At 37.0% G+C, this 26,295-nt stretch overlaps 1 protein-coding gene across 9 annotated transcripts in view; it reads right to left on the bottom strand.

Moving 5' to 3' along the window:
• Positions 1 to 26,295, bottom strand: part of LOC125264553 (NACHT, LRR and PYD domains-containing protein 12-like) — a 143,300-nt gene that overhangs the window by 72,369 nt on the left and 44,636 nt on the right. For all 9 annotated transcript variants that reach the window (XM_048184007.1, XM_048183985.1, XM_048183966.1 and 6 more), the window contains 2 exons: positions 21,280 to 21,453; positions 4,923 to 4,969 (listed from right to left, as the gene is read on the bottom strand). In XM_048184007.1, coding sequence (XP_048039964.1) covers positions 4,923 to 4,969; positions 21,280 to 21,453 — 221 coding nt within the window. The remainder of the gene's footprint in view (positions 1 to 4,922; positions 4,970 to 21,279; positions 21,454 to 26,295) is intronic.

Raw genomic sequence — 26,295 nt, forward strand, 5'->3', positions numbered from 1 at the left:
GATTTTCATGAAAAATACAGTACAAATGAATTAATTACAAGTAAACCCAGGTGAAAAAGACGTAGGCCTTGTATTAAATGTATTAAAAATATACTTGAATTGCAAGTTGTTAATAATACATTTGTATTCCCAACATGCTTTTATTAAAAGTGCATTAAAAAAAATTTGAATTGCATTTTAATATATTTCTAAACAGCATACTAGAAGTACTTTGGTAATAAATATATGCTTAGTTCAGAGGTAGCGTTAACCGAAAATTATCTGAAGGCCGTCCGTCACGTTGACAGATTACACTCAGGGTGATCTATTGTAAATTGTAAGTGTAATTCCCACCCTGTCCATTTGGTGGCGAGTGCGCTCCAATAGCAGCAGAGCACTGGATCCAGAACAAAAATTAAACTGGCACGAATCTTTTACTATGCGTTTGATAACGCACAGCCGAGTACCCAGAAGCTACAACGATATATCACGCCACATTAAAGAGTGCCAAAACGGTATTTATGGCTTGAATTTCTTAATGAAATGGACAGAATTTTAAATCTGAGACTTTGTTCCATATCAAAAGCAACACAAAGCTTTCAGCCTATTGCGATTTATTGGGTGGGAGGCGCACTATGCACTGTTTATTCATCAACTGAAAAAGGCATATAGCCTGGGATTTACAAATCGATATTGGTCTTATGAATGTGACCAAAACAGCAAGGAGACATTTTAATTGTTTATTAATGAAGTAATGTTTTCTGAATCAGTGTCGGCGGCAAAGATGTTCATTCATGTAAGACGCGCTCCAGTTCACGCGCCAGTGATCGCGCCCGCACCTCCATGTCATGATTGTATTTTCTGCTATATTTGCTTCTTATTTATTAAATCCAGGCAATTGGTTGATGAAACATTGATTAAAATTAAGATAAAATTTTTACAAAACTAAATTCACTTTAAAGAGAGGCTTTCTATAAAACAAAACTTAATGAAGTGGTCAAAATCATGTCTAACCCACTCCATGTCTCCCGACATATTGCGCATCTTATGATGCATCTTACTCATGCTGTTCACTTTCCATAATCAAATAGATGAATTTAAAACATAACATAGGATTATTTAAACATAAATATGAAACCATGTTTTCTTTAATGGCTAACACGTAGCCTATAGTACAGTACAGAGAAATTTCATGTGTGAATTACCAATTCAAATGTGAACAAAAATAAAAGCAATTAAATGTGTTATTATAATTAAAAGATGAAAATTAAAATGACGGGTAATAATAGATTATGACGGATTTTTTACGACCCTGTCCGTCAAAATGACGGACAAAGTTACAATCTAACGCAACCTCTGGCTTAGTTACACTTTTAACATATATTCTGAAAACAAGCATATTTTTAATAAATTTCTAAACAGTTTACTAGAAGTACATTGGTAATAAATATATGTTTCGATACACTTTTAAAAAATATGCTAAACACAAGTATACTTTTAGTGAAGTTAGTGTATTTACAGAAAACATATAGTTATGTTACTCTTACTTAAAGTATTTTTTATATGTACTTGAAAATAGCAAAAGGATTCAGCTTTAAGTGGGTTTAAATGTACTTAATAACCATGTGTAGGCCTACTGCAATATAGCCTATTTTAATTTATATATTTAGAATTTTAATATATTTTTCAAAAAAGATATTTTGAAAAACATTTTAACATTTACAATGTACCAACTTAATGTAATATAAACATTTGTCAACTATGATGAAGCATTGCCATAAGCATATTTAAAATGAATATGTTGTTCAGTTTTACTCATTTGTACTTGTAAACGGTTATGCTGCTTAAAAGGCTGTTGTCCATTACATGATATTACATGATATTAATTCCCACAAGGATTTCAACATCATATTATTTGAAATGCACCATAAATCAATTTTCCAAAGATGCTTAAAAAAAATCGCTATATATTATGTTTAAATTTAATCAACACCTCTCACCTGTTTACTAGATATGCTGAGCATACGAAGCCTGTGTGGCTTGAATGTTAATGGAAGACTAAATTTAAACTGTTCAATTATATAGGGTGCTTCTCAATATCGCTCCTCGTCTCCTCGCTCCTCCGTCCTCCATCCTATGACCCGGAGAACGATGGAGCTCAGCCATCTTGAAGGACATCTCAATTCTCTAATCGCACTGCGAGGAGGTGAGGATCGAGGAGTGAGGAGGCTTCCTGAGGAGTCATGAGCGAGGATACACAGCTGCATCCTTTGCGGAAGTCTTTCTCGTCGAGAAACGTGACGCACGCATAAATTCTCCTCCCCCTTCATATCTGTCACAATAATTTAAATTTAAATAAACTTCATACCTCATATATTTCAACGGGGCATCTTTTAATTTTTTTAAATAACCAAACTTTAATGACATATGGATAGATCCCTGGAATGCAGCTGATGACGCTTTGAAGTGACGCTAAAGGGAGCGAGGATATATCATTTCACTTGATTCAATTCCTCCGTCCTCGCTAAGAAATGTGCAGAATTTTGTGTGAGAAATAATAAAAAGACATTTTCTCATTTAAATCTCATTTTGTTAAGAAAAATCGTGAGAAAATCGAATCGTGAAACCAGTATCGTGAATCGTATGGAATCGTGAACTGAGTGAACTGTTACATCCCTAGTGTTTTGGTTTTCAGATAACTGATACCAATCAAAATAATGCATGAAACTCTGAGCCATCATCACAGCCTCGCACTCTTCATCTGCCGAACAATCTGGTGGACCTGTCGTCCCGAAACACATAAAGCCGGTCGATTCATTCTCTTGCGCTGCACCGTATGTGAGACATAGTGGGAAGAAATCCGGCGGTCACGTTTCACATTCACCTGGCTTCAGACGGCTGCTAAAGACAACAGATCCCGATACAATTTGCCTTGCCGTAAATACTTTGGCCAGGATGCGCTCCTGAAACTGTATTTTAAAGTTCACGTACAGCTGTCACAGAAGCTTTCTCAGATAACACTTCTGATCTATAGGAGCCCTACATCAGTCTCACCATTCATTTTATTGATGGCTGGAGCTGAAATCCACTTGTCTGCAAACCAGTTAACTCACTCTCCGAATAAACACACCGGGGAGATCATCGCAGATGTTTCTTGGAGTTTGAGAGCTGAGCAACAAGTTTGCATCGCAGCTGATAACAGGAGCAATATTGTCAAAGCGCTGAACTGAATAAGTGCACAAGGCTGCAGTGTTTCAGCATCGCCTTCATCTTGATCTTGGTGTTTTACTATGATAGGATCATGTGTGGATTTGTCCTGTGTATGTTGCTGTGTACTTTAGTAAATATGCAGGTCAAGGTTGGTTTAGGGTTTTTTGGCATCTCCATGTGGTCCTGTTCAGTGTCGCACCTTTACTCGTCTAAAATGTAAACAAGCTCTTTGCTGTTGCACACACTATACACTGTGAATTCACAAACGTGTTTTGCTGTGATTTTTTTATGGTGCTTTGAAGCACATTAATGTATAAATAATATGAAGTCATGTAATTTGGTTATTTGGTGTCCTTTTGGAGTCTACAAGTGTCCTTTTTTTTGGAAAGACACCTAAATTTACCTTGAAAACAGCTGAAAAATACAGTTTTGTGAAAATCACACTTCAATCTGATGGTTTGCTTTGCTGGATAAAGGCAATGATGGCAAAATAGACATGTTAAACAGGATAAATGGTGTATGATTAATTTCACCAGAAGTGTGTGGTTAATCGCAATTAATAATAATTTTTTTTAATCTATTGACAGTCCTAATATATATAAATATATATATGTGTGTGTGCGTATGTTTATATATATATATATATATATATATATATATATATATATATATATATATATATATATATATGTAGTTTGATCTAATATTTGATGTTTTTTAAAATGTTGTTGATTTAAGTAGCAAATGAGAATCGATTAAATTAATGTTTGTATTTTCAGACAAAGGTCTTCTTAATGATTTTCAGTTCTGTTCAAGGTAATTCAACCAACAGTTTTTCAATAATGGGTGAATATGTAAAAGTATAGTATTTGGGGTAAAAGGCACCATAATTAACATGATAATGAATAGTTTGCTGCCTTTTTCATTTGTTGTGACATGGAGTAAGATGGTGAATATCATATATCAAATTGGGTATCCTTCTTAGAGATAATACCCATATTTATAATGAAACAGTCATATTTAAAAACTATTATATTAATAATATAATACAATATAATTTATTGTTACTACATTAATTTAATCTGCTTCGACACAATCTGCATTGTAAAAAGCGCTATATAGATAAAGGAGACTTGACTACTATAAATCTATATTAATATTATGGGATCTCATTCAATGTTTTCAATGCTTTACTTTTTAGAGTAATTTTGTTTCTGTATTTTCAAAATATATTTTTATATTAGCATTATTAACATTATTTTAATAACATTATATTTATTGAACAAATTAATTATTCTGTTTTTTAAAATAAACAGAAAATAGTACAAACTTTGCTAAAGTGATTCTTTTGAACAAGTATTTACTTTTACATTACTAAAAACATTATTTTAGCTAAAGTATCTGTATGAACACTGTGTGCCTTTTACCCCATGTGTGTCCTCACCACCTCATACATTTATAAGATTTTTAAACAAAATTAACCACTTTTATGATTTATTTTCACACAAAATCTGCTGCTCCATCAATGTTCAGTACAAACATATATATTTTTCCTCTAATCATCTACTTTGAGAGTAGTGAAAAACACATTTTTTCTAAAGGCGTGCCTTAAGCCCATTGTACCCTATATATACGTGTAGTGAGTGTGTGTGTGTGTGTAGTCCATGAATGTGTAGTGAGTGTGTGTGTGTGTGTGTGTGTGTGTGTGTGTGTGTGTGTGTGTGTAGACATACATTTGTGCAGTCCTGCTGTAATCCTGAACTCTCCTCCATGATCCACACTACAACAAAAACATAGTGTCAGTAAATACACATTTAATCAGTGAACGCGCGCACACGCACACACACACACACACACACACACACACACACACACACACACACACACACAGCATCGTACATTATTATCAGTTTAAAATTATATTTGTGTAACCCCAACACACAGCAGAGAAAACACTTTTCAGGTCCTATGCTGAGAGAGAGCCTACTAACCTACCACTTCAGTGAGCTCAATTACAGTAACGCGACATTTTTTTTGTGTCAGTAACGGTAACGCCGCTGTAACAGGAGAAAAAGTAATTTGTTTGATTACTCGTTACTAAAAAAGTAACAGCATTAGTAACGCCATTTATTTATAACGCAAGTATTCCCATCACTGACCATTATAAAGCTTAGAGGAGCCAGGTTATTTTTAAATATAACTCCAACTGTGTTTGTCTGAATAAAGATAGTCATATACACCTAGGATGGTGTGAAGGGTGAGTAAATCATGGGATAATTTTCATTTTTGAGTGAACTATCCCTTTAATTGACAATAATGACCCTGGAATGAGTTCCTGTAATTTTATAATTAATGAGTAACATTAAACAGTCTGTATAAATAAACATTTAAATGCTACTTCAAATGCAGCTTCTGTTCCACCTTTGCAGTGTAAAGATGTATTTTGTCAATGATGAATTTATATTGCTAACAGTCTATAGTCTATAGGATTCTGATTAATTTAAGTAATTGGTTAAATTTAAGTATTTAACATAAAACACAACACAAGTAATCATAAAAATTGTCCTTATGAAGGTAAAAAAGCCCCTGGAAATCAATTGCAAGCAGCCCCTTAATGGAAAAGTTAATGTATGACCCTGGCATAGGGTAAGGTCTGGCAGTAGTAGTTTGTACTTCCACCAGGTTCACACATACTCTGTCTGCAGTGTGTATGCAGCACATATTTCTCCAGTGCCCATATTAACAGGTTAGAGCGCTTGGATGCGGTCCAGCAATGCATTTCAGGAGTGTTGCATCTGCAGCAGTGCAGCGATCATTCACGCACGAGTCTATTTTTGCTATGCTACTCGCGCTGAATTAAAGCGACAGTGTATTGTTCGTGCTCAAAATCAACATAGATTGATATCAGAATGTAGTAACCTCACCATAAATGCATTTAATTCAATTATACTACTGTTTTTCACAGTCATCTTTTTACTTTAAGCCTGGGGTAAAGCAAAGAAAAGCAAAACACTTGCCATGAGTAGGAAAAATAACTAATGCGGTCAAAATTATATTAAAAGTTTTTTTTAATGTGAAATGCACTGCACAGTTTGTTATATTATGTCAAGGCGAGGGCCTTACGTCTCTGCAAAAAGTGATAATCACGTGACAGGCTGGTGTCTGAGAACTACATGAAACAAGGCTGTACAATAAATGTCACTCAGTTGATTATGAAGTATAGAAACACAAAGTTCTGCATGACCGGTGGGACTTTTTATATAGCCTAAGATTTAAATGCTAAAGAAAATGCATGGGAGGCCGTGTCATCAACCATTGGTGTGGATGGTAAGTTATTTTGGGGCGGTTTCCCGGACAGAGATTAAGCCTAGTCCAGGAATAAAATGGCTTTTTAAGACAGAATAACAGAAATCTGCTTTCACTGTCATAGTTTAAAATAGTCCTAGACTTAGTCTAATCCAGAGTTTAATAAGATGATTTCCTGGAGGAAGACTAGAGCTACTCCAGGACTAAACTGAGGCTTAAATTAAACCTACCAGGTTTAACTTCAGATTAACATTGTGTTTCAAAGAAGACTCATGTATTTCTTATATATATATATCTAAATATATAAACAATTTTTTTTTTTGGGTGCTGTTCACTTTATTTAAAGAATTTATTTTGATTTAACACCATTGTTTCTGGTTCAGATGTGATTGCTTCCTGTTAAATTGATTTGAAATGGTTACTAGATCTCACTTGATGTTTTCATTTTGAAATAACATGTTTCAGTCACTAACCCAATCAAACAGGACTTTCACTTCCCATCATGCTTTGCACCGGGCTGAAGTGGGAGAGTAAATGTTGAAAACGTGTTTATGCATTTTTTATAGAAAGATGAGAATATGGAGAGACTTCTTATTGTTTAATGTTCTATTATGCAAAAGTTTTTATGTCGTTAGTGTTTTTTGGAGATTACCGTTGTGGTGAAGTGTTGAGCTTGTGTTTGGGTTGAGGACCTGCTAACAACAATTGTCTTTTTTATATAGTGAAGCATCCAACCAAATCAATTTCTATCAAACCATTTCTAGACCGCCAACACCAATTATCACATGTATAAATAGTTACGTTTAGTTTGTTGCTATGTAAAGGACAAAACAAAAGCATTAATAATCATATGATTATATATATATATATATATTATTTCATCTATTTAAATTGAATTCATTACAAATAGATTTCCAGGCATTTCTCTTTTTTTCCTCCTACAGTTGATGTATTTTGCTTGCTTTAAAAGAACTGTCTCTTGTTTAGTAAAGTTTTTTTATTATTGCAGTCTTCTTCTGCTGCCATAGTTCGGGGCCAAGCACCGAAGGTGCTTAGGCACCTATTGTATCTGTTGGCGTTCTTTTTATTTTCGATTCTTCTTCTTCTTCTTCTTCCGCTCTTGAAGTCTATGGCAGCCCATAGAACCGCTTGCGGGAAAGTTGTGAAATTTGGCACACAGTTAGAGGACAGTCTGACCTTTGTCCATAGCAAATTTGGATTCTCTAACTCAATCCCTCTAGCGCCACCAGCTGTCCAAATTTTCAATTATGTTTATGCTAATAACTTTTGAACCGTAAGGGTTCCTTGGCTCAAGACGAATCGATTGCACCATATGACATCATTTTCCGTCATGAAAATTTTTCCGCCATTTAGAATTTTCTGAAAAACCTACTTTTTCGAACTCCTCCTAGGCCGTTACTCTGATTTTCACGAAAATTGAACCAGATCATCTTCAGACCATGCTGACAAAAGTTATGGAATTCAAGTCGATTCCTCCAACCGTTTTCGAAAAACACACGAACGAATTGTACGTAGTGTTTGCGAAAATAGACTTAAGGCTAGGTCCGTGTAACGCTTCACAATTCAATTTTCAGACCATGCAATGCAAATGCAAAAATGAAAAATTGAAACCAGACGTTCATTTTTCTTGTTTTTCAGTTACATCATCAATGGATATTTGCCATTTTTTCCCCCTTTTTTCAATTTCACTTTTGCAAAATGATGACTTAAAAAAACAATCATTTGAATAAATGAAATTAACCGATTTTCTTATTTTCCATTTTTTGTCTTGCAATTTGCGCCGTGGGCTGTACCATTAGCACAGGGGTGTGGCCGCGGACTGCCGTCATCTCACTGATGTAACTTCTTTATTTACACTGCATGCATGTTGAGGAGTAGTTTAAAAGACTGAACACACAGGATCATCTTTTCACTCTATAATTTTTATTATTAATATACTAGTAACTGTTCTAAATATAAGGTAGTCTGGACTGGCCATGGCAGGCAGCTGGGAAAAGTGAAATCCCGGTGGCTTGGCTGATTTGGCACATATTGTCTAGTTTGTTTGTATTTACTTATTCGTTATTACTTTATTTTATTAATATACATCATGCCCTTGGTAAGGGGGTGCATTTTACTTGGTAGGCTACAGTACAATCACGAGATCCCAGTTCATTTTCAGAGGGATAGGGCAGGCTTGCAGATCCTTCACGTCAATATATGAAAGATAAAAATACTACCAAGCGAAAATATATATTAAAAAAAATTGAGCATCATTTTAAAAATTGTTAGGTTTTAGCTCTCGTTTTTTAGCCTAGCCTAAAATATTTTATATAGGCTAGCTATAGCGCTGTCAAGATAGGCTTATACGATTTATATCGGTTCATTATCAAATGCTGGATTCTCGCAGTAATCCTTTGGATACACCACAGGCAACAAATAATGCCGAATAAGTCAATAAATAACTACAAACAAGATGGGCAGTGCCAAATCAAAGTATTTGTATTTATTTATTAAAATAATGGAAAATAAATAGTGCTCCCCAGATAGCAAGCACTTTTGGGCCGATTCCGGCAGAAAAGCGGCACTGTCGGCTCACTGTCGACGTCGATGAAAAGATTATGGGCCATAACTCTGCCGACTGTACACAACGCATCTGGCTGACAGACAGCGTTTTATTTATGGGCCGGTCTCGGCTGAAATAGTTGTACTCGCGGCAGGTCCATATAACTCGGTATAGATCTATCGGCCCGAGTTCGTTTCGTAATAGGCGGGCCCCCAAATATCAAGCACTTTTGGGCCGATTCAGGTTTAAACGCGCCAACATCGACTCAATTTCAGAGTCTGTGAAAAGATAATGGGCCAGATCCGTTTCGACTGTACAGCTGACAGACGGCTTTTTCTGAACGGGCCAATCACGACTGAAAGCTCGTTATCTGTTTTCGGACCGAGTTCGTTTGTCACAGGCGGGCCACTGCTGGATTTACGGAATTCAGCCGCCTGAAAAAGAGTTTTGGCGGTTAAATCCTGAGGAGAATCCTGCATTCACCATTTCATGATCAAGAGAGAAACATTTATTTAATGTTCAGTTTAGTGTTTTTAAATGGATTAATTAATGGTTTTCAATGATAACATAACGTCAGTATCCATTCGGTCCCAGAGAGTGATAGTTTTGAATAACATGTTTAGAACAACTGCTGAGCTCTGGAGCACTGTTGGCTAATGCAATGATATCGAGTTATATTTTGTCTACTAAAATCAGTCAGTCAGTTCATCTTTTCCAACGAGTGATTATTGAATTGAGTCGGAGTATACAGTGGCGCCATATAGGCCTGTATAGCACAAAGTTTCGGGTGGAAGAACTTGCTTTTTCCCCACAAAAACTTTCTATTAATAATTGTTAACATAAGTTAATACCATACAATATGTTTAAAATCATATATTTTAATGCAAAGGGAATTTCTATGATTTTGTGCAATCATAAACTAAAGTTTAACCTGAACACACTGTTTGGAGTCTGACACCAAATCTTTTTTTTTAACAGGTATTTTAAACTCATGCATAAACTCTGGATGCAATTTATCAAGTATATAGGTGCCAAAGAAAAGTAATGCTTAAGACTTAATAATGACCTAACAATATGTATTCCTTTATTTCAAAGTTGCAGTTCAGAGAAACCCTGCTGAAATGGAGGATGAGGGGACCATGAAATTTAATTGAGGATAGTGAGAATGAAAGGGCCTTAGATACTGCTTTGGATGCGACTAGCCTAGTAAACACTGCACATTCGGTTCCGGTTGTAGAAGCCACGCAGCAGGCTAACTGGGTGACTGTGAGGCGGCATAGTGGCAAGAACAAACACCACTCTTCCGTTCCGATTAGAACATCAAACAGGTTCTCCCCACTCAGTGACGCACCCACTGAGAATCCTGTTGAAAGTGCCCTAGTTATTGGCGATTCTATTACACGGAACGTGAAAATAGAGACACCAGCCACCATAGTCACATGTTTGCCGGGGGCCAGAGCACCTGACATCAAAGCAAATTTAAAAGTGCTGGCTAATGCTAAACGTAAATATTCTAAAATCATTATCCACGTCGGCACAAATGATGTTCGACTTCGCCAGTCGGAGATCACTAAAATTAACATTAAAGAGGTGTGTGAACTCGCAAATTCAATGTCAGCAGAAGTAATTTGTTCTGGCCCTCTTCCTGTTCGTCGGAGTGATGAGATAGTTAGCAGGTTATCATCACTCAATGGCTGGCTGTCTAAGTGGTGTCCGCAGAATAATATAGGTTTTATAGACAATTGGAAAAGCTTTTGGGGCAGACCTGGTCTGTTGAAAAGAGATGGTATTCATCCCTCCCGGGATGGTGCTGCTCTTCTATCTAGAAATTTGGCAAATAGTCTTAGAGCTGAAACATGACAAACCAGGGCCCAGATCAGGACGCAGACAAACTGGCTAAACCGACCGTCTGCTAGCCGCCTCACGTCACAGAACTCAGATAATTCACAGCACATAGAAACTCTTTCAGCTAGATATTATCACATAGAGACTGTGTCTGTACCTCGAACTAGTAAATACAAAAAACTTCCGAAACCTTTTAAGGGTAAAAATTTAATTGATGTTCAAAAAATGAAAATCACAGATAAATCAGATAAACAAATGATAAAGCTTGGGTTACTGAATATTAGATCTATTTCTTCAAAAGCACTTATTGTAAATGAAATTATCACAGACAATAAACTAGACTTGCTGTGTTTGACAGAAACCTGGCTAAAACCAGACGATTACATTATTTTAAATGAGTCTAGTCCTCAAGGTTATGATTATCGACACAATCCTCGACAGAAAGGCAAAGGGGGAGGTGTTGCTGTAATTTATAGTAATATATTCAGAATCATTCAAAAGAATTTCAAATATAATTCCTTTGAAGTGATGGTGCTTTATGTAACATTATGTAAGTTGACATTTGTGCTGGCTACTGTATACAGGCCACCAGGGCACCATACTGACTTTATCAAAGAATTTGCTGATTTTCTATCAGAGTTAGTACTGGGTGTGGATAAAGTCCTTGTTGTTGGTGATTTTAATATCCATGTAGATAATAATAAAGACACGTTTGGATTGGCATTTGCAGACATTTTAAACTCTATTGGAGTTAGACAACACGTGTCAGGACCCACTCATTGTCGTAATCATACCTTAGATCTAATACTGTCGCATGGAATTGATATTGATGCTGTCGAAATTCTACAGCAGAGCGATGATGTATCAGATCATTATTTAGTCTTGTGTATAATACAATTAGCCAAGGCTACAAAACCACCACCCAGCCATAAATATTGTAGAACCATCACTTCTACCACTAAAGATTGCTTTATAAATAATCTCCCCGAGCAGTTTCATCGCCTTAGTATACCTGACAACTTAGAAGAACTCGATGCTGCAACAGAAACTATTGGCTCTCTCTTTTCCAGCACATTAGATGCAGTCGCTCCTTTACGTCTAAAGAAGATTAAGGAAACTAATCCAACGCTGTGGTATGATGAGCACACTCGGGCTCTAAAACGAGCTGTGAGAAAAGCTGAACGTAGTTGGAAGAAAACAAAACTAGAAGTTTTTCGCCTTTTGTGGAAAGAAAAAATGATTGAGTACAGAACGGCTATAAGAAATGCTAGATCTACTTATTTTTCAAATCTCTTAATAGAAAACAAACATAATCCTAGGTATTTATTTGACACAGTGGCTAAATTAACTAGAAACAGAGATTCAACTGCTGACGTTTCCATAGAGCACAGCAGTAATGACTTTATGAACTTCTTTACTTGCAAGATTGACAATATTAGAGAGAAAATTAAAAACATGCAACCGTCTACAGTTTCGCTTCAGACAGTGCACTGTAGTGTCCCTGAGGTAAAACTAGAATCATTCGCCGCTATAGGAGAGGAAGAATTATCTAAACTTATCAAATCATCAAAATCGACGACATGTATGTTAGACCCAATGCCGACTAAACTACTGAAGGAAATGCTTCCAGATGTCGTAGGTCCACTTCTTGATATAATTAATTCATCTTTATCACTAGGATATGTGCCAAAAACCTTTAAGCAGGCTATTATTAAACCTCTTATTAAAAAACCTCAACTAGATCCGAGAGATTTAGTAAATTACAGGCCAATCTCGAATCTACCTTTTCTGTCAAAGATACTAGAAAAGGCAGTTTCAACACAACTGTGCTCCTTTTTAGAAAGAAATGGAATCTGTGAGGATTTCCAGTCAGGATTTAGACCATACCATAGTACTGAGACTGCTCTCGTTAGAGTTACAAACGATCTACTCCTATCATCCGATCGTGGCTGTATTTCTCTATTAGTGTTATTGGATCTCAGTGCTGCTTTTGACACTATCGATCACAACATTCTTTTAAAAAGACTTGAAAACTATATTGGCATTAGTGGAATTGCTTTGGCATGGTTCAAATCTTACTTATCTGACCGTTATCAGTCTGTAGTAGTTAATGAAGAGATGTCGTATCGATCACAGGTTCAATATGGAGTACCACAAGGCTCAGTACTAGGACCGTTGCTTTTCACTCTGTACGTGCTGCCCTTAGGAGAGATAATTAGGAAGCATGGTGTTAGTTTTCACTGCTACGCTGACGATACTCAGCTCTATATTTCCTCGCGCCCTGACGAAACCTACAAATTCACAAAACTAACAGAATGCATAGCTGACATTAAAAACTGGATGACAAGAAATTTCTTATTATTAAATTCAGAAAAAACTGATATCCTAATCTTTGGACCAAAAACTTCCTCACGAAAAAACCTTGAATACTCTCTAACACTTGACGGGTGCTCCATTAAACCTTCGTCCTCAGTTAGGAACCTGGGTGTGCTCTTCGATACCAATCTTTCATTTGAAAGTCATGTTTCTAGTATCTGTAAAACCGCCTTCTTCCATCTAAAAAATATATCTAAATTACGACATATGCTCTCAATGACAAATGCGGAACAGTTGGTTCATGCATTCATGACCTCAAGACTAGATTATTGTAACGCTCTACTGGGTGGTTGTTCTGCTCGGCTTTTAAACAGACTACAGTTGGTCCAAAATGCGGCAGCTAGAGTTCTTACTAGAACCAGAAAGTATGACCATATTAGCCCAGTTCTGTCAACATTACATTGGCTCCCTATTAAACATCGTATAGATTTTAAAATCTTGCTACTTACTTATAAAGCTCTAAATGGTTTAGCTCCCCAGTACCTAAGTGAGCTCTTAATGCATTATAGTCCTTCATGTTTATTGCGATCTCAGAATTCAGGCCAGTTGATAATACCCAGAATATCAAAATCAACTGAAGGCGGCAGATCCTTTTCCTATTTAGCACCTAAACTCTGGAACAATCTTCCTAGCATTGTTCGGGAAGCAGACACACTCTGTCAGTTTAAATCTAGACTAAAAACACATCTCTTTGCTCTTGCATACACATAACACATTATCAATACATTAACATTTTTCAAATCCGTTAAAGGATAGTTACGCTGCAATAATTAGGTCGGCCGGAACCAAGAACATTTCCTATAACAATAGATATACCTGTACATCAGAATAAGAATGGCATCTACGCTAATATCTGTCTCTCTGCTTATCCTGAGGTTTGCCGGGTGCTGGATCCAGGCCGTATCCAGATCAGATGGAGAACCTGTGTCTGGACCTGACTACAACGTAGCCCAGGAGACAATGGGCCTACAGATCCAGTTCTGGCTGCATCTATAATTTAGATTTTTAATCTCCGTATCCGCTTACATATATTTATATATAATCTATTTTTAATCTCTATAATAAAAATGTATAATTCAGATTTTGATCTCCATATCCATTTACATATATTATATATATCTTCCAAGGGGTTTTTTCCCTCCTAGGACTTTTCTCCCAGTGTTAGCACGCTGGGTTTTCTCCTAGGGGGTTTTTTCCACCCCTGGGAGTCAGCCGACATTGGCTTAATGTAGCACCATCTTGTATATGTTACATATTACCACGCTTGCTTGTACAGCTTATTTTTAACCACTTCTCTTTTTTCTGTGCTTCTAATATGTAAAGCTGCTTTGAAACAATTACCAATTGTAAAAAGCGCTATATAAATAAATTTGACTTGACTTGACATGAAGAGGTTGCTGCAACTGGCAGCAAATTGAAAGGGCGGATGCATGGTAAGTCGTCTTAGTGTTGTTCAGGGGCCTCATGTATAAAACTTTCCATAGATTTCATACTAAAAGTGTGCGTACGCATAAAAGCCAGATTTTCACAAATTTTCAAATTTATAAAACCATGCTTCCGGCAGAACCTGCACAAAATTATCTTTATAAAACTCAGTCAGCTGAAGATTGTGCGTACATGAATCTTTTCCCCTGTCTCCTCCATGAAATCACCATATATGGAGCTTACAACACCTTGTTTTATTATGCATTACGTCACCTGCATATAATTTCCATGCATATTCCCATCCACGTCACACTGTTTAACTGTACAAGACATAAGGAAAATATGACGATAAATGCCGTCAAATTACATTGCTAAAAATCATTCACTCTCCTTCTCTTGTTTTAGAAAAAAATAAATCGTATAAAATAATGTTCAGAATGGTTTCAGCGAAGAGTTATTTTAAACCGTTGTCTAGTAGCCAAATAGTATTTTTTTTTCAAATGTATGCATTTTATTTAAAAATAAAACGTGCTTATCTTACCGTTTCCTTCTAAATCTAGCCTTCAAATACAATGGCGTTTTTCATAATATTGGTAAGACCATGAAATGTGCAGGACACCAGTAGCACACCTGTGTTCAGCAGAGGTTGTACAGTACTGTGTACAGTAGCTACTCATCGGATGATCACCGTGCGACTCCTTAAGTGTCATTATGCCATTATGTTGCTAAGCTATCTCTGCTTAGACGAAGTGCACATCATTGATCATTATTCGTGCAAAAATATTTTCGAGTTCTGCTATTTAGAGCTTGACTTTTAATTTAAAGCGTAATTATCATGCACCAAGCAATCGTCGCTGTAGTTAAAACATTAAAACACAGCATGCCATAGGAAAAGTGTTCTAAAGCAGCACATCCACTACAAATATTTGTACTTTTTTATGAGTATGCAATGTTTATACATCAGGCCCCAGGTGACAGGCACAATTTGTCTGTTTAAATCTATATTAAAGACCCATCTCTTGTTGAATGTTAGGATTGTCATGTTGCATAAATAAGGTAAACTATAACCAGAAACACTACCTACAACATCCGATATACTTGTTTCATCATACGAAGAATGATATTTATGCTAAAATTAGTCTGTCTGTCTCATTCCATTTCCAGAACAGGTGGTCGAGATGACCACAACAGCCCTGAATGTCTGCAGAGAACATGACAACTAAACAAGCTCTGGAGACCGATCTGCTGTGAAGACCTCGTCGACACAACAGTCTACAGCACAGATCTTCAGCAAAGACCACGAGAACCAGACGAAACCTCTGCAAGGCCACTTCAACTTCTCTTCCCTCTACATATGCCATTGTGCTGTGTTCGATCCTCAAGCTGAATGATATCAGTCCACAATCTAACTTCTGATGCAGCTGAATCATAATCATACTGTATTTGTTTGGCCAGAGGAAAACTGGCCCTCAACTGAGTCTGGTTTCTCCCAGGGTTTTTCCTTCATTCTGTCATCTGATGGAGTTTGGGTTCTTGTCACTATCGCCTCTGGCTTGCTTAGTTGGACACCTACCTTTCCTCATCCTCAAGCTGAAGCTTCGTACCTTTCAATAATATTGATCTGACTGCATTGACACTATTGGATGAGAACTCAACAGAGCTGGATTATGACACTACTGTTTTCTGCAGAACTGATTTATAGTTGAATTGAACTCATTGAACTGAACTGAAACAACACTGAAATGACTTCAGCTGAACAATCACACTGTTTTTTGCTCCATTACAGAATTTAATTCTGTTTGCATAATTGAATTATTATTTTCCAGTTTATCACTGTAAAGCTTCTTTGAAACAAACTGTAATGTAGGTTATAAAGCACTTTGTGAAGGTGACTTAACTTGAAATTTGGAAATTATTGTTAAAAGAATTTTTATGTGTAAGAAAGGATGTTGTTTATCCATTTAATATACAGTAAATAATTAACTTAGTATTTAGTGGTTTAAAATGTATGTTGTTAATACATGTTTATAATGTATTCATTGTTAATACTTATAGTGTATTTGTTAATTTTATAATAAAATGTCTTCATCTTTTTAAATGGTTGATTGTGTTTCACTTGAATTACATTTAGCAGTTTCTGGACCACATCTGGCCCGGGGACCAAGCCGAATCTCAGCCAGATGTGTTTTACAGTGCCTGGGCCAGACCTGGGCCACATAAAACAATTTAAGTCAATTTTCAATGTGCTGGCCAGATCTGGGCCACATCCATAAATAAGAGTCTTTTTACAGGGTGTGGGCCGCATCTGGGCCAGAGGAAGTTGTTTTTGTCCGTTTTCAGTGTGAGGACCGGTTTTGGGCCGGGGACCCAGCCAGAACTGGGCCGGAATTGTGTCAAGGATGTGGCCCAGTAGTGGGCCAGACAAATTTTGCTATCTGGGTCCTGACTTGCAGCATAGATATATTTGATTTGCCTCATCTCCGGCGAACCGCCTCTACTGTAATGAACAGAGTTAATAACTGTGCTGGATTTAAGGTTATTTTAAGCGAATAAGAAGCGTGTGAAGTGCGGAAGCTCAAGCGGTTGCCGTGGTAACGAACGATGTCCGCTAAAGAAAACATCTGCATTTTTACTGTACAAATATTGTATTACAAACAAGAGCTAAAAACTTAACAATGTTTTGTATATTTTTTATAAATGTTTTGTATATTTTCGCTTGGTAGTCTTTTTTATCTTTCATATTGACGTGAAGGATCTTGGCAAGCGCTGCTGTTCGAGCTGCCCTCCGTCAGCCTATCCCTCTGAAAATGAACTGGGATCTCGTGGTTGTACTGTAGCCTACCAATTAAAATGCACCCCCTGACAAAGGGTATTGTATATTAATAAAATAAAGTAATAACGAATAAGTAATTGTAAATACAAACAAGCTGGGCAACGTGCCAAATTAGCCAACCCACCGCGATTTTACTTTTCCCAGCTCGCGATGGCCTGTCCGGACTGTCTATATTAAGCACAGTTATTATATTAATAATTAAAAATTATAGCACTTCGGGTGAAAACTTCTTTTAAACTGCTCCTCAACATGCAGTGTAAAGAAAGAAGTTACATCAGTGAGATGACGGCAGTCCGCGGCCACACCCCCGTGCTAATGGTACAGCCCACGGCGCAAATTACAAGACAGAAAATGGAAAAATAGAAAATCGGTTAATTTCTTTTATTCAAATGATTGTTTCTTAAGTCATCATTTTGCAAAAGTGAAATTGAAAAAAGGGAGGAAAAATGGCAAATATCCATTTATGATGTAACTGAAAAAAAAACTGAAAATTTTTCATTTTTGCATTTGCATTGTATGGTCTGAAAATTGAATTGTGAAGCGTTACACGGACCAAGGCTATATCTCCGCAACGCTTTATCGTATTCAGACCAAACTTGGTAAATGTCATCACAAGCATGACCTGAGGCATCATGCAGTGTTTCGGCACAGCGCCACCTACTGGTACGGAGATAGGAAAAATGGATATTTTTGCTTATAACTTCTGATGGGTTTGTCCAAAAATCATAAATTTGGTCTCGTTGGATTCAGGGCATCATGCAGAGTTGAATAATATCCAATTTTGCCATATCGGACATTTTGGCCGTCGGCCATTTTGAATTTTGTGCTAAAATGCTGTATTTTACGAACGCATTAGCGTATCTTTACGAAACTCGGTATGGGTCATCAGCACAATGCCCTGAAGGAGACTGAGAAGTTTCGGACCGGGTTAGGGTTAGGGTTAGGGTTTGACCACCTTGTGGTCAAAAGTTATAACAAAATTTACAAAAATGCTTATAACTTTTGACTGTATTAACCAATTGTAATGAAACTAGTCTCAGTTGATTCCTTGAATCATGCCGAGAACACAGATATCAAATTTGCCATAGTCGGCTAAACTTCCTGTCCGCCATATTGTTTTTCTTTAAAAACCTACTTTTTCAAACTCCTCCTAGACCGTTTCTCAGATTTGCACCAAAATCGAACTGTATCATCTTCAGACCATGCCGACAAAAAGTTATGGATTTCAATTCGATACGTCAAACCATTTTCGTATACCGGAGCTACGAGTTTGAGGCATGATGCAAAACCCAGTCTTGAAGCTGTGTCTCTGCAATGCTTTGACATATTGACACCAAACTTTGCAAGTGTCATTGTCACCTCACTCTGACCATACCACATTAATTTGGTCACAGCACCACCTATTGGAGGAATGTAATAAACCAGTAAATACTCATTTTTGATCATTATTCAACTATTTTGCCTAAAATCATCTTAATAGGTCTTTAATTGCTCACTGTTGCAATTGGTCTGATGCTCCCAGCCATGTTGGCTGGCTTATTGTGCCGTTTTTATGCTTGGCCCCGTAATTGCTGCTTGCAGCTATATTTTTCCTTGGATTTGCTTCTCAGTTCCATGCAATTTTAAGCTTTTCTTGATTCATTCCATGTTTTACAGGCAACCTCTCTCATGCTAATTCAGATTAGCACAGTTGGTTTTAAATTAATCTGGTTTATTTTAATTCAGGACTCCATAGTCCAGGTTTTAGTAATCTCTACTTAATCGGTGTTTCAGAAAGCCATTTTTTAAGCCACGATTAACTATTCTAGATTAAGGCCTATCCTGGCTTAATTTAAACCCTCTCCGGGAAACCGCCCCTTTAAAATGTTTGTGATATAACAATTTCATGTATGGTCATGTTTAAATGTTTTTTCATGTGCTTGACCATCGTAATATGTAAATCTATGGCTTTATATAATCAATTAAATATTATGTTGTTTTTTATTTTTGTGTTTAAATATGAATAAGTCCATGACACAGAAGCTGCAGATCAGTAGCACACTGCAAATGTGTAATATGTGAAAGCACAATGGCGCGTGCTGCTTCTGAAACACATACATACTGCAACACGCAACACATACACACTGCAGAACGGAGTACGTGTGAAGCTGGCGTTAGATGTAAATTTTAGAAAGGAAAAAATAAACTCAAATGTTTTTGGGGATTTTTGTTAATTGGGGGTTAAGGCCCCAATATACTTCAAATGTTCTTTTTCGTTCTACAGTTAGGGGTAAAACAAAGTTTGAAATCTGTGAACAGCGATATACTGTAAACTAACATCTGACGCCGCCCACACTGCTGAAAGTGATGGTTAGATGAATATGTAAAATATGTGCTGTGCACTTTCTTCTTAGTAACAAAATAAACTCCACAAAAATGAGAAAACAGCAAGCATTTTTTACATAGAGCATAAGAAAAGCGTCTGATCATAACATGGATATGTTAGCACGAGCTCTGCAAATTAGCACTCCAGTCACGTCATGTTTATATAGCACTTTATTCAGTAGATTGCTTAAAATCAAACAGCTTTACAGTATCAAACATGTAAAAAAAATGAGGCACTACAATGTTTTTCAAGCACAACTTAATTTTGTACTATAAAGTGGCTATCCAGTTTGTTCATGTTTTCACCCACGGAGCTCTTACCTCGATGAACTCGAACACACGAAATGAGTCAAAGACACGTCCCACGCGAGTGAAGGTGGAGCCTCGGCGCACACCTCCTATTACGTTATCATCACTGACCAATGGTAGTACAAAGGTGTTTTGCAGCTGGAGTGAACTTTCCTGAATGTTCGCTTTGGCAAGCCATTTCAAACTTCCAAAAAGTACACAAAAAGAACTTAATTTTGGCCTGATTTTGTTCGAAATGACGTCACATCAGTTTGTTCTTCGATTTCATTTGAAGTATATTGGGGCCTTTAGGTGCCTAGGGTGCCTCAAGGGTACCTAATTTCCTGCCGGTATTGAAAATCAAACCCTAAAACTTTGGGGTTACCAGTTGTGGCCTAACGGTGGCAAAGCTGGTGAACAATAGCAGAGACGCCACAATAATCAAGTGAGTAGCCGACTGGAATTAGCAATGTCACTTTAGAGTTTTAATGTTTTATATTTTAACCATTTAATACTTTCCTGCTTCAAATGTTTGTAATTTATTGTCCTATTTGAAAGTTTTAGTTATTTAAATTTACAATTAACATAAACACTATACAACTATATCCAACAGTTAGATGTGGTCCTGGGATCCGATTGGCCAAGAGTCTTGGATACTGGATTCAACTGGGTAAAAATCAGATTTGGACTGACAGTCTGAACGTAGCCTTTGATGAGCAAAAAGATGTTGGATCAATGTTGGTCGGAGATCAACATTGTTTCGATGTGAAACATAGATTTTACTTGAATCTGCAGTAAACAGCAGGAGTTCATCACTAATTCTCAATCCTCACTCAATCATTTAATTATCTTATTAGCTTCAACACTGTTTTAGTGTTACTTTTTTTACTCTCTGTAGACTGGACTCATATAGACTCAGAGCAAGTGATAATTTAACACTGAGGATTTTACTGTGCTCCTTTACTGCCATGCAATTCTCTAATTTATTTTTATGTATTATTATTATTATTATTATTATTATTATTATTATTATTATTATATTACATATATGTTAATTAGATTTATTCACTCTTCATGCTTAACATACTTGAGTTTGTCCAGTCTGTAGTTTGGATGGTTGAGTGTATCAGTGAGCAGCTTCACTCCTGAGTCTCCTGGGTGATTGTAGCTCAGATCCAGCTCTCTCAGGTGTGAGGGGTTTGAATTCAGAGCTGAAGACACATAACCACAGCCTTCCTCTGTCACCATACAGCCAGACAACCTACAAACACACAACAACAATCCACATCACATTAGATTATAAGTTAGATGTCACTAACACAGTCATTTGGGTGGTAGCTGTTATTTTCTGTAGCTTCAGTCACAAAAGTAACAAAAGTGAAGTCAATAGAAACATTTATACTCCAGTAAAGTAGAAATATACTTAAAAACAGTAATAAAGTATTTCAAAATTGTCACTGGACACCAGTGGTCTTATTTAAATGATCTCTCTGTCATTTCATAAAAAAATCATTGTATTCAATTAGCATTATCATGAAGAAAGAAATATTCCCCCAAACATTGGACATTATATCTTGCATTTAAATGAAAAGTAATAGTGAAAGAAAGAATTAAAAAAAAATTAAAACATTTCTAACTTTGTTACTAAAAATATGAAGGCGCTTGCAGATTCTCACACACACACTTTAAAACATGACAATGAGATGTTCACTTTCAGGTCAAAAACTCACTGTCAATCAAAAACTTGCTGTCAACCCTGCCCACATGAGTGATTTGTACCAGTATGGCACAGTTAATTATTTTTTCCAATTTCAAAGAGTTTTTTCATTAATATTTAATTTATATTTTTATAAGTTTATTGAAAAGTTACAGTCAAAATATTTGGCACAAATCTAATTCCATATTTGTCAAGTAACTGAGTGCATCTGAGAAGCAGTGACTTTACAGGCAGTGTAGGGATGCAGAACATCAACACAGAGCAGAGTATTTGCAGAAAAGGAAACAGGACTGTGCCAGAGATATTGAGACAAAAAAAGAAAACGAAAATGAAAGACAGAAGAGAGCCCAATGCAAGGCATAGAGAGACTGACAGCAAAGATGCAAAGACTCAGAACAGAAATAATAATAATCAGGGGCCGTATTCACAAAACATTTTATCTTACCACTAAGAGTTCTCCTAAATAGCAGTAAAAGTTCTTAGCTAAGAGTTTTCTCTTAAAACCTATTCACAAAGCTGCTGAGACAAACTTTTACTAAGGAATAGACTGAAGTCTTAAGTTAAGAGTAAGGGCGGGGTTGACCTTGTTGATATGGAGTATAAACACAGTGATTGGCTGATGGGGGAGGAGTCCGTGATTTAATCATAGAAATATTGTAGAATGAGGTGTCATGTTTCCATATGAAAATAAAGGTTTTAAAATACAAATGTTGCCCTATTAAAATAAATATTTTTAATAAAAATGTTGCCATATTCAAAATAAAATGTTGCCATATTTTTGCCATAAAGTTTTTAAAATGTAGGCTAAGTGTCACTAATTAAACTATACATAGACGAGAGCCGACTCGCCTTTAGTTACTTCAACAGTTTTCTGCATCCCTCCACCACCCTGCTCCTCACTCTTGGCTGGGGATATGGGGAGAACTTTGGGTTTGGGCTAAATTCCAAGCTCGGAGCCTTCGATCCTCTTGGACAGTACACCAAATATGCTTATTATATATATATATATATATATATATATATATATATATATTCTGTATTATATATTACATCTGTATTATATATATTATATTATATTTGTATTATATATATATATATATATATATATATATATATATATATATATATATATATATATATATATATGTGACCCGTCACGGAAACCAGGGACACAAGTCGGCAGCACAACTATCGAGCAAAATGAGAAAGAAGCGTTTTTTTTTTTTTTTCAAAATTGGTGATTTTCATTTTTTTGCAGAATCTGTTAGTTGAGATCACGAAGAAGCCTCTCCATGTTTGAGATAGCAGTTTTGGTATATTTAAAAGCGTACATTTTGAGGTTGAAATCGGCTTGTTTTTCGGAGATTCTAGCACGCAGTAGGGGCGTGTCATTGTCTGTGAGTATTTCTATACTGGATAGCCGGCTTTTGTTTCTTTTGTTATTGTAACCGCCCTCCGAGGGAAGCGTTGTAACACCTCCTCTTTTTTTGGATGTTACTCTGAGGGGTTCAGCAGATTTGACATGTACTGATAAAATCTCTAAAACAAACAAATGATCTTTGCAACCTATTTTATTGCTCCCACAAGTGCTTATTTACAAGTTATTTACAAATGTTTAAAAGTCAGTGAATGATAGTCTTTTGAATGAGTCAGATAGGTGAAGTAAAACTTAGCGTTAGTCCAGTCTTTTGATGAGTTGATGAAGATGAAATGAGCATTAAATCCAGCAGGTTACTTGAGTGCGATGCAATGTTTGAAGTCCTATTATCCACAATGAGAGACAATCCTTGAGCATCGTTGGAGTTGCCCACCATGTGGGTAAAGGCCTTGATCTGTCTCCGCAATACCAGCTTGTCTTTAACTGGAAGTGCTCCTACAATGAACACCATGATGTGACACAAATAAAGTCCTTTCTAGAAATAAAGCAAGCAAATAGCTACCATTAGTGATCTTATTTCACAAACAACATGAGGAAATCAATCCATACTTACATTTGAGCAGGAACACAAGATCTCTCAAAAAAAAGGACATCAACAAGAAGAGCAAGCAGGTAGCTTGAGTAAAACCATGAGGCTTCCCTCTACCAAACAAGCTAGCTTCTTCTTTGGTGGCCAGGCTTATATGCCGGCTACCTCCAGGCACTAGCGCCCTCAAGCTGCTCCTAGTGGTACTACCATTGCTTTACCCACTACACACTAGGAAAACAATAATAATAATGAAGCTAAAATCCAACAATAAAACAGGTAACACCTTGTCCGTTACATACCCCTCCCTTTGGTGGGAAAATTTGACACATGGCAAATTTTTAAGTTTTGGGTATGGTAACTGTCAATCTGGGTAGGATCAGACAACATTGCCACCTTGTAATTTACTGGGCCTAGCTTTTTGACTACTTTAGCTGGACCTCGCCATTTTGGGGAAATTTTAGCCATAAAACCATCATCTGCACGAGATAAAGGATGAGTACGCACCCAAACCATATCACCCTCCTGGAAGTCTTGGGTTCTTCTCTTGAGGTTGTAATACTTTTTCTGTTTAGTTTGTGCTTTCTCCACATTTTCTTTAACAGATTCATATAGCAGTTTCTGGCGATCAATGGTACTATAGCTTGGTTGATCTGGATCTGGCGGATTCTGTAGAGCTCTTTGTAGTGGTCCTTTCAATTGACGTCCCAAGGCTACTTCAGCGGGTGAAAGTCCTGTGCTTTCATGCCATGCTGTGTTCAAAGCAAATCGAAATTCGCAGATCCAATGATCCCAAGTACGGTGACTATTGTCAACATATGAAGCAATCATGGTCTTTAGATTTCGATTAATACGTTCAGTCAAATTTGATTGTGGATGATAGGCAGTTGTGAGCTTTTGGGTTACGTGCCACTGCTTGCATACCTGATCCAGGAGGTTTGAGGTGAATTGACTGCCTCTATCAGAAACAATGAAGGCTGGTGTTCCCCACCTTGTAAATATCTCTTCGATGAGAATACGAACGATGGTGGTAGATTTGGCAGATCTCATGGGGAAGACCTCTACCCATTTCGAGAAGTAGTCTACCACAACTAGAAGATATTCATTTTGACGAGAACTCCATGGGAATGGTCCCATAATGTCCATGCTGAGCATGTATCCGGGCTCAACTATGGGCACACTTTGTAATCCTCCTGCTGGCTTCAGGTTTGTAGGTTTATGCTGCTGACATTTTTCACACTGTTTGCAGTGTTGCCATACGTCGGTATGCATGGATGGCCAATAAGCAAATTCTAGAAGTCTCATTAGAGTTTTAAACTTGCCTAAATGTCCACTGAGGGGGCTGTCATGGGCATAAGTTAAAAATGCTTCTTTCAAGCCAGCAGGTACCACAATCTGGAATCTTTGACCTCCTTTGGAGACTGGAACACTCCTGAATAAGACATCATTTTTTAAAACATAGTGAGTTCTCATAAGATCAGTGGTATCTTGATTCTTGGCTTTTACCATAATCTCTTGGCACTCTGTGTCTTTCTTCTGCTCAGCAGCAATCTGAGACAAGTCCATTGGCAGTTCACAAGTGATAGGATTAAGAACACGTTTTGCTGGGGTGTGCATCAGGATGGCCGTTGGTTCAGCTGCATATCTCCTTGACAAAACATCAGGGACTATGTTACATTGTCCTTTTCTGTAACGAACTGTGAAGTGATAGCCTTGAAGTCTGATAGTCCATCTTTCCAACCTAGATGAAGGTTTTGGGTGCTGGAAAAGCCAAACCAAAGAAGCATGGTCAGTGATTACCTCAAATGCTCGGCCTTCAAGATAATGATGCCACTTTTCCACCGTCCAGACTACTGCTAGACATTCCTTCTCCGATGCCGAATATGACCTCTCAGCACCTCTCAGCAATCTGGATGCATACGCAATCACTTTCTCTTGTCCATCTGATTCTGGTGTCAGCACTGCTCCTAATCCAACGTCGCTTGCATCTGTCTGTACTTTAAAAGAAGAATCAAAATTGGGTGTACTTAACACAGGTGCTTTAGTCAGATCATATTTGAGGAGATCAAACGATTTCTGGCACTCGTCCGTCCACATCCATTTTGCTCCTTTTCTCTTTAATGCGTGTAAGGGTGCTGCTTTAGTGGAGAAATCTGAAATGAAATGGTGGTACCAAGCCACAAGACCTAAGAACCGTTGTAATTCTTTTATTGAAGTTGGTGTTGGGAATGATTTGATTGCTTCTACCTTGTCAGAATTCACTTTGACACCTTCAGCAGTGATCGTGTGACCTAAGTAGTCCAGTGATGAACAGATGAATTTGCACTTCTTGAGATTGAGTGTGAGACCAGCGGTGTGCAGACTGTTGAATACTTGCTTAAGATGGTGCAAGTGTGTTTGAATGTCTGGTGAGTACACAATG

Source organism: Megalobrama amblycephala, linkage group LG1 (assembly GCF_018812025.1).
Source record: "Megalobrama amblycephala isolate DHTTF-2021 linkage group LG1, ASM1881202v1, whole genome shotgun sequence".
NCBI classification, from domain to species: domain Eukaryota; kingdom Metazoa; phylum Chordata; class Actinopteri; order Cypriniformes; family Xenocyprididae; genus Megalobrama; species Megalobrama amblycephala.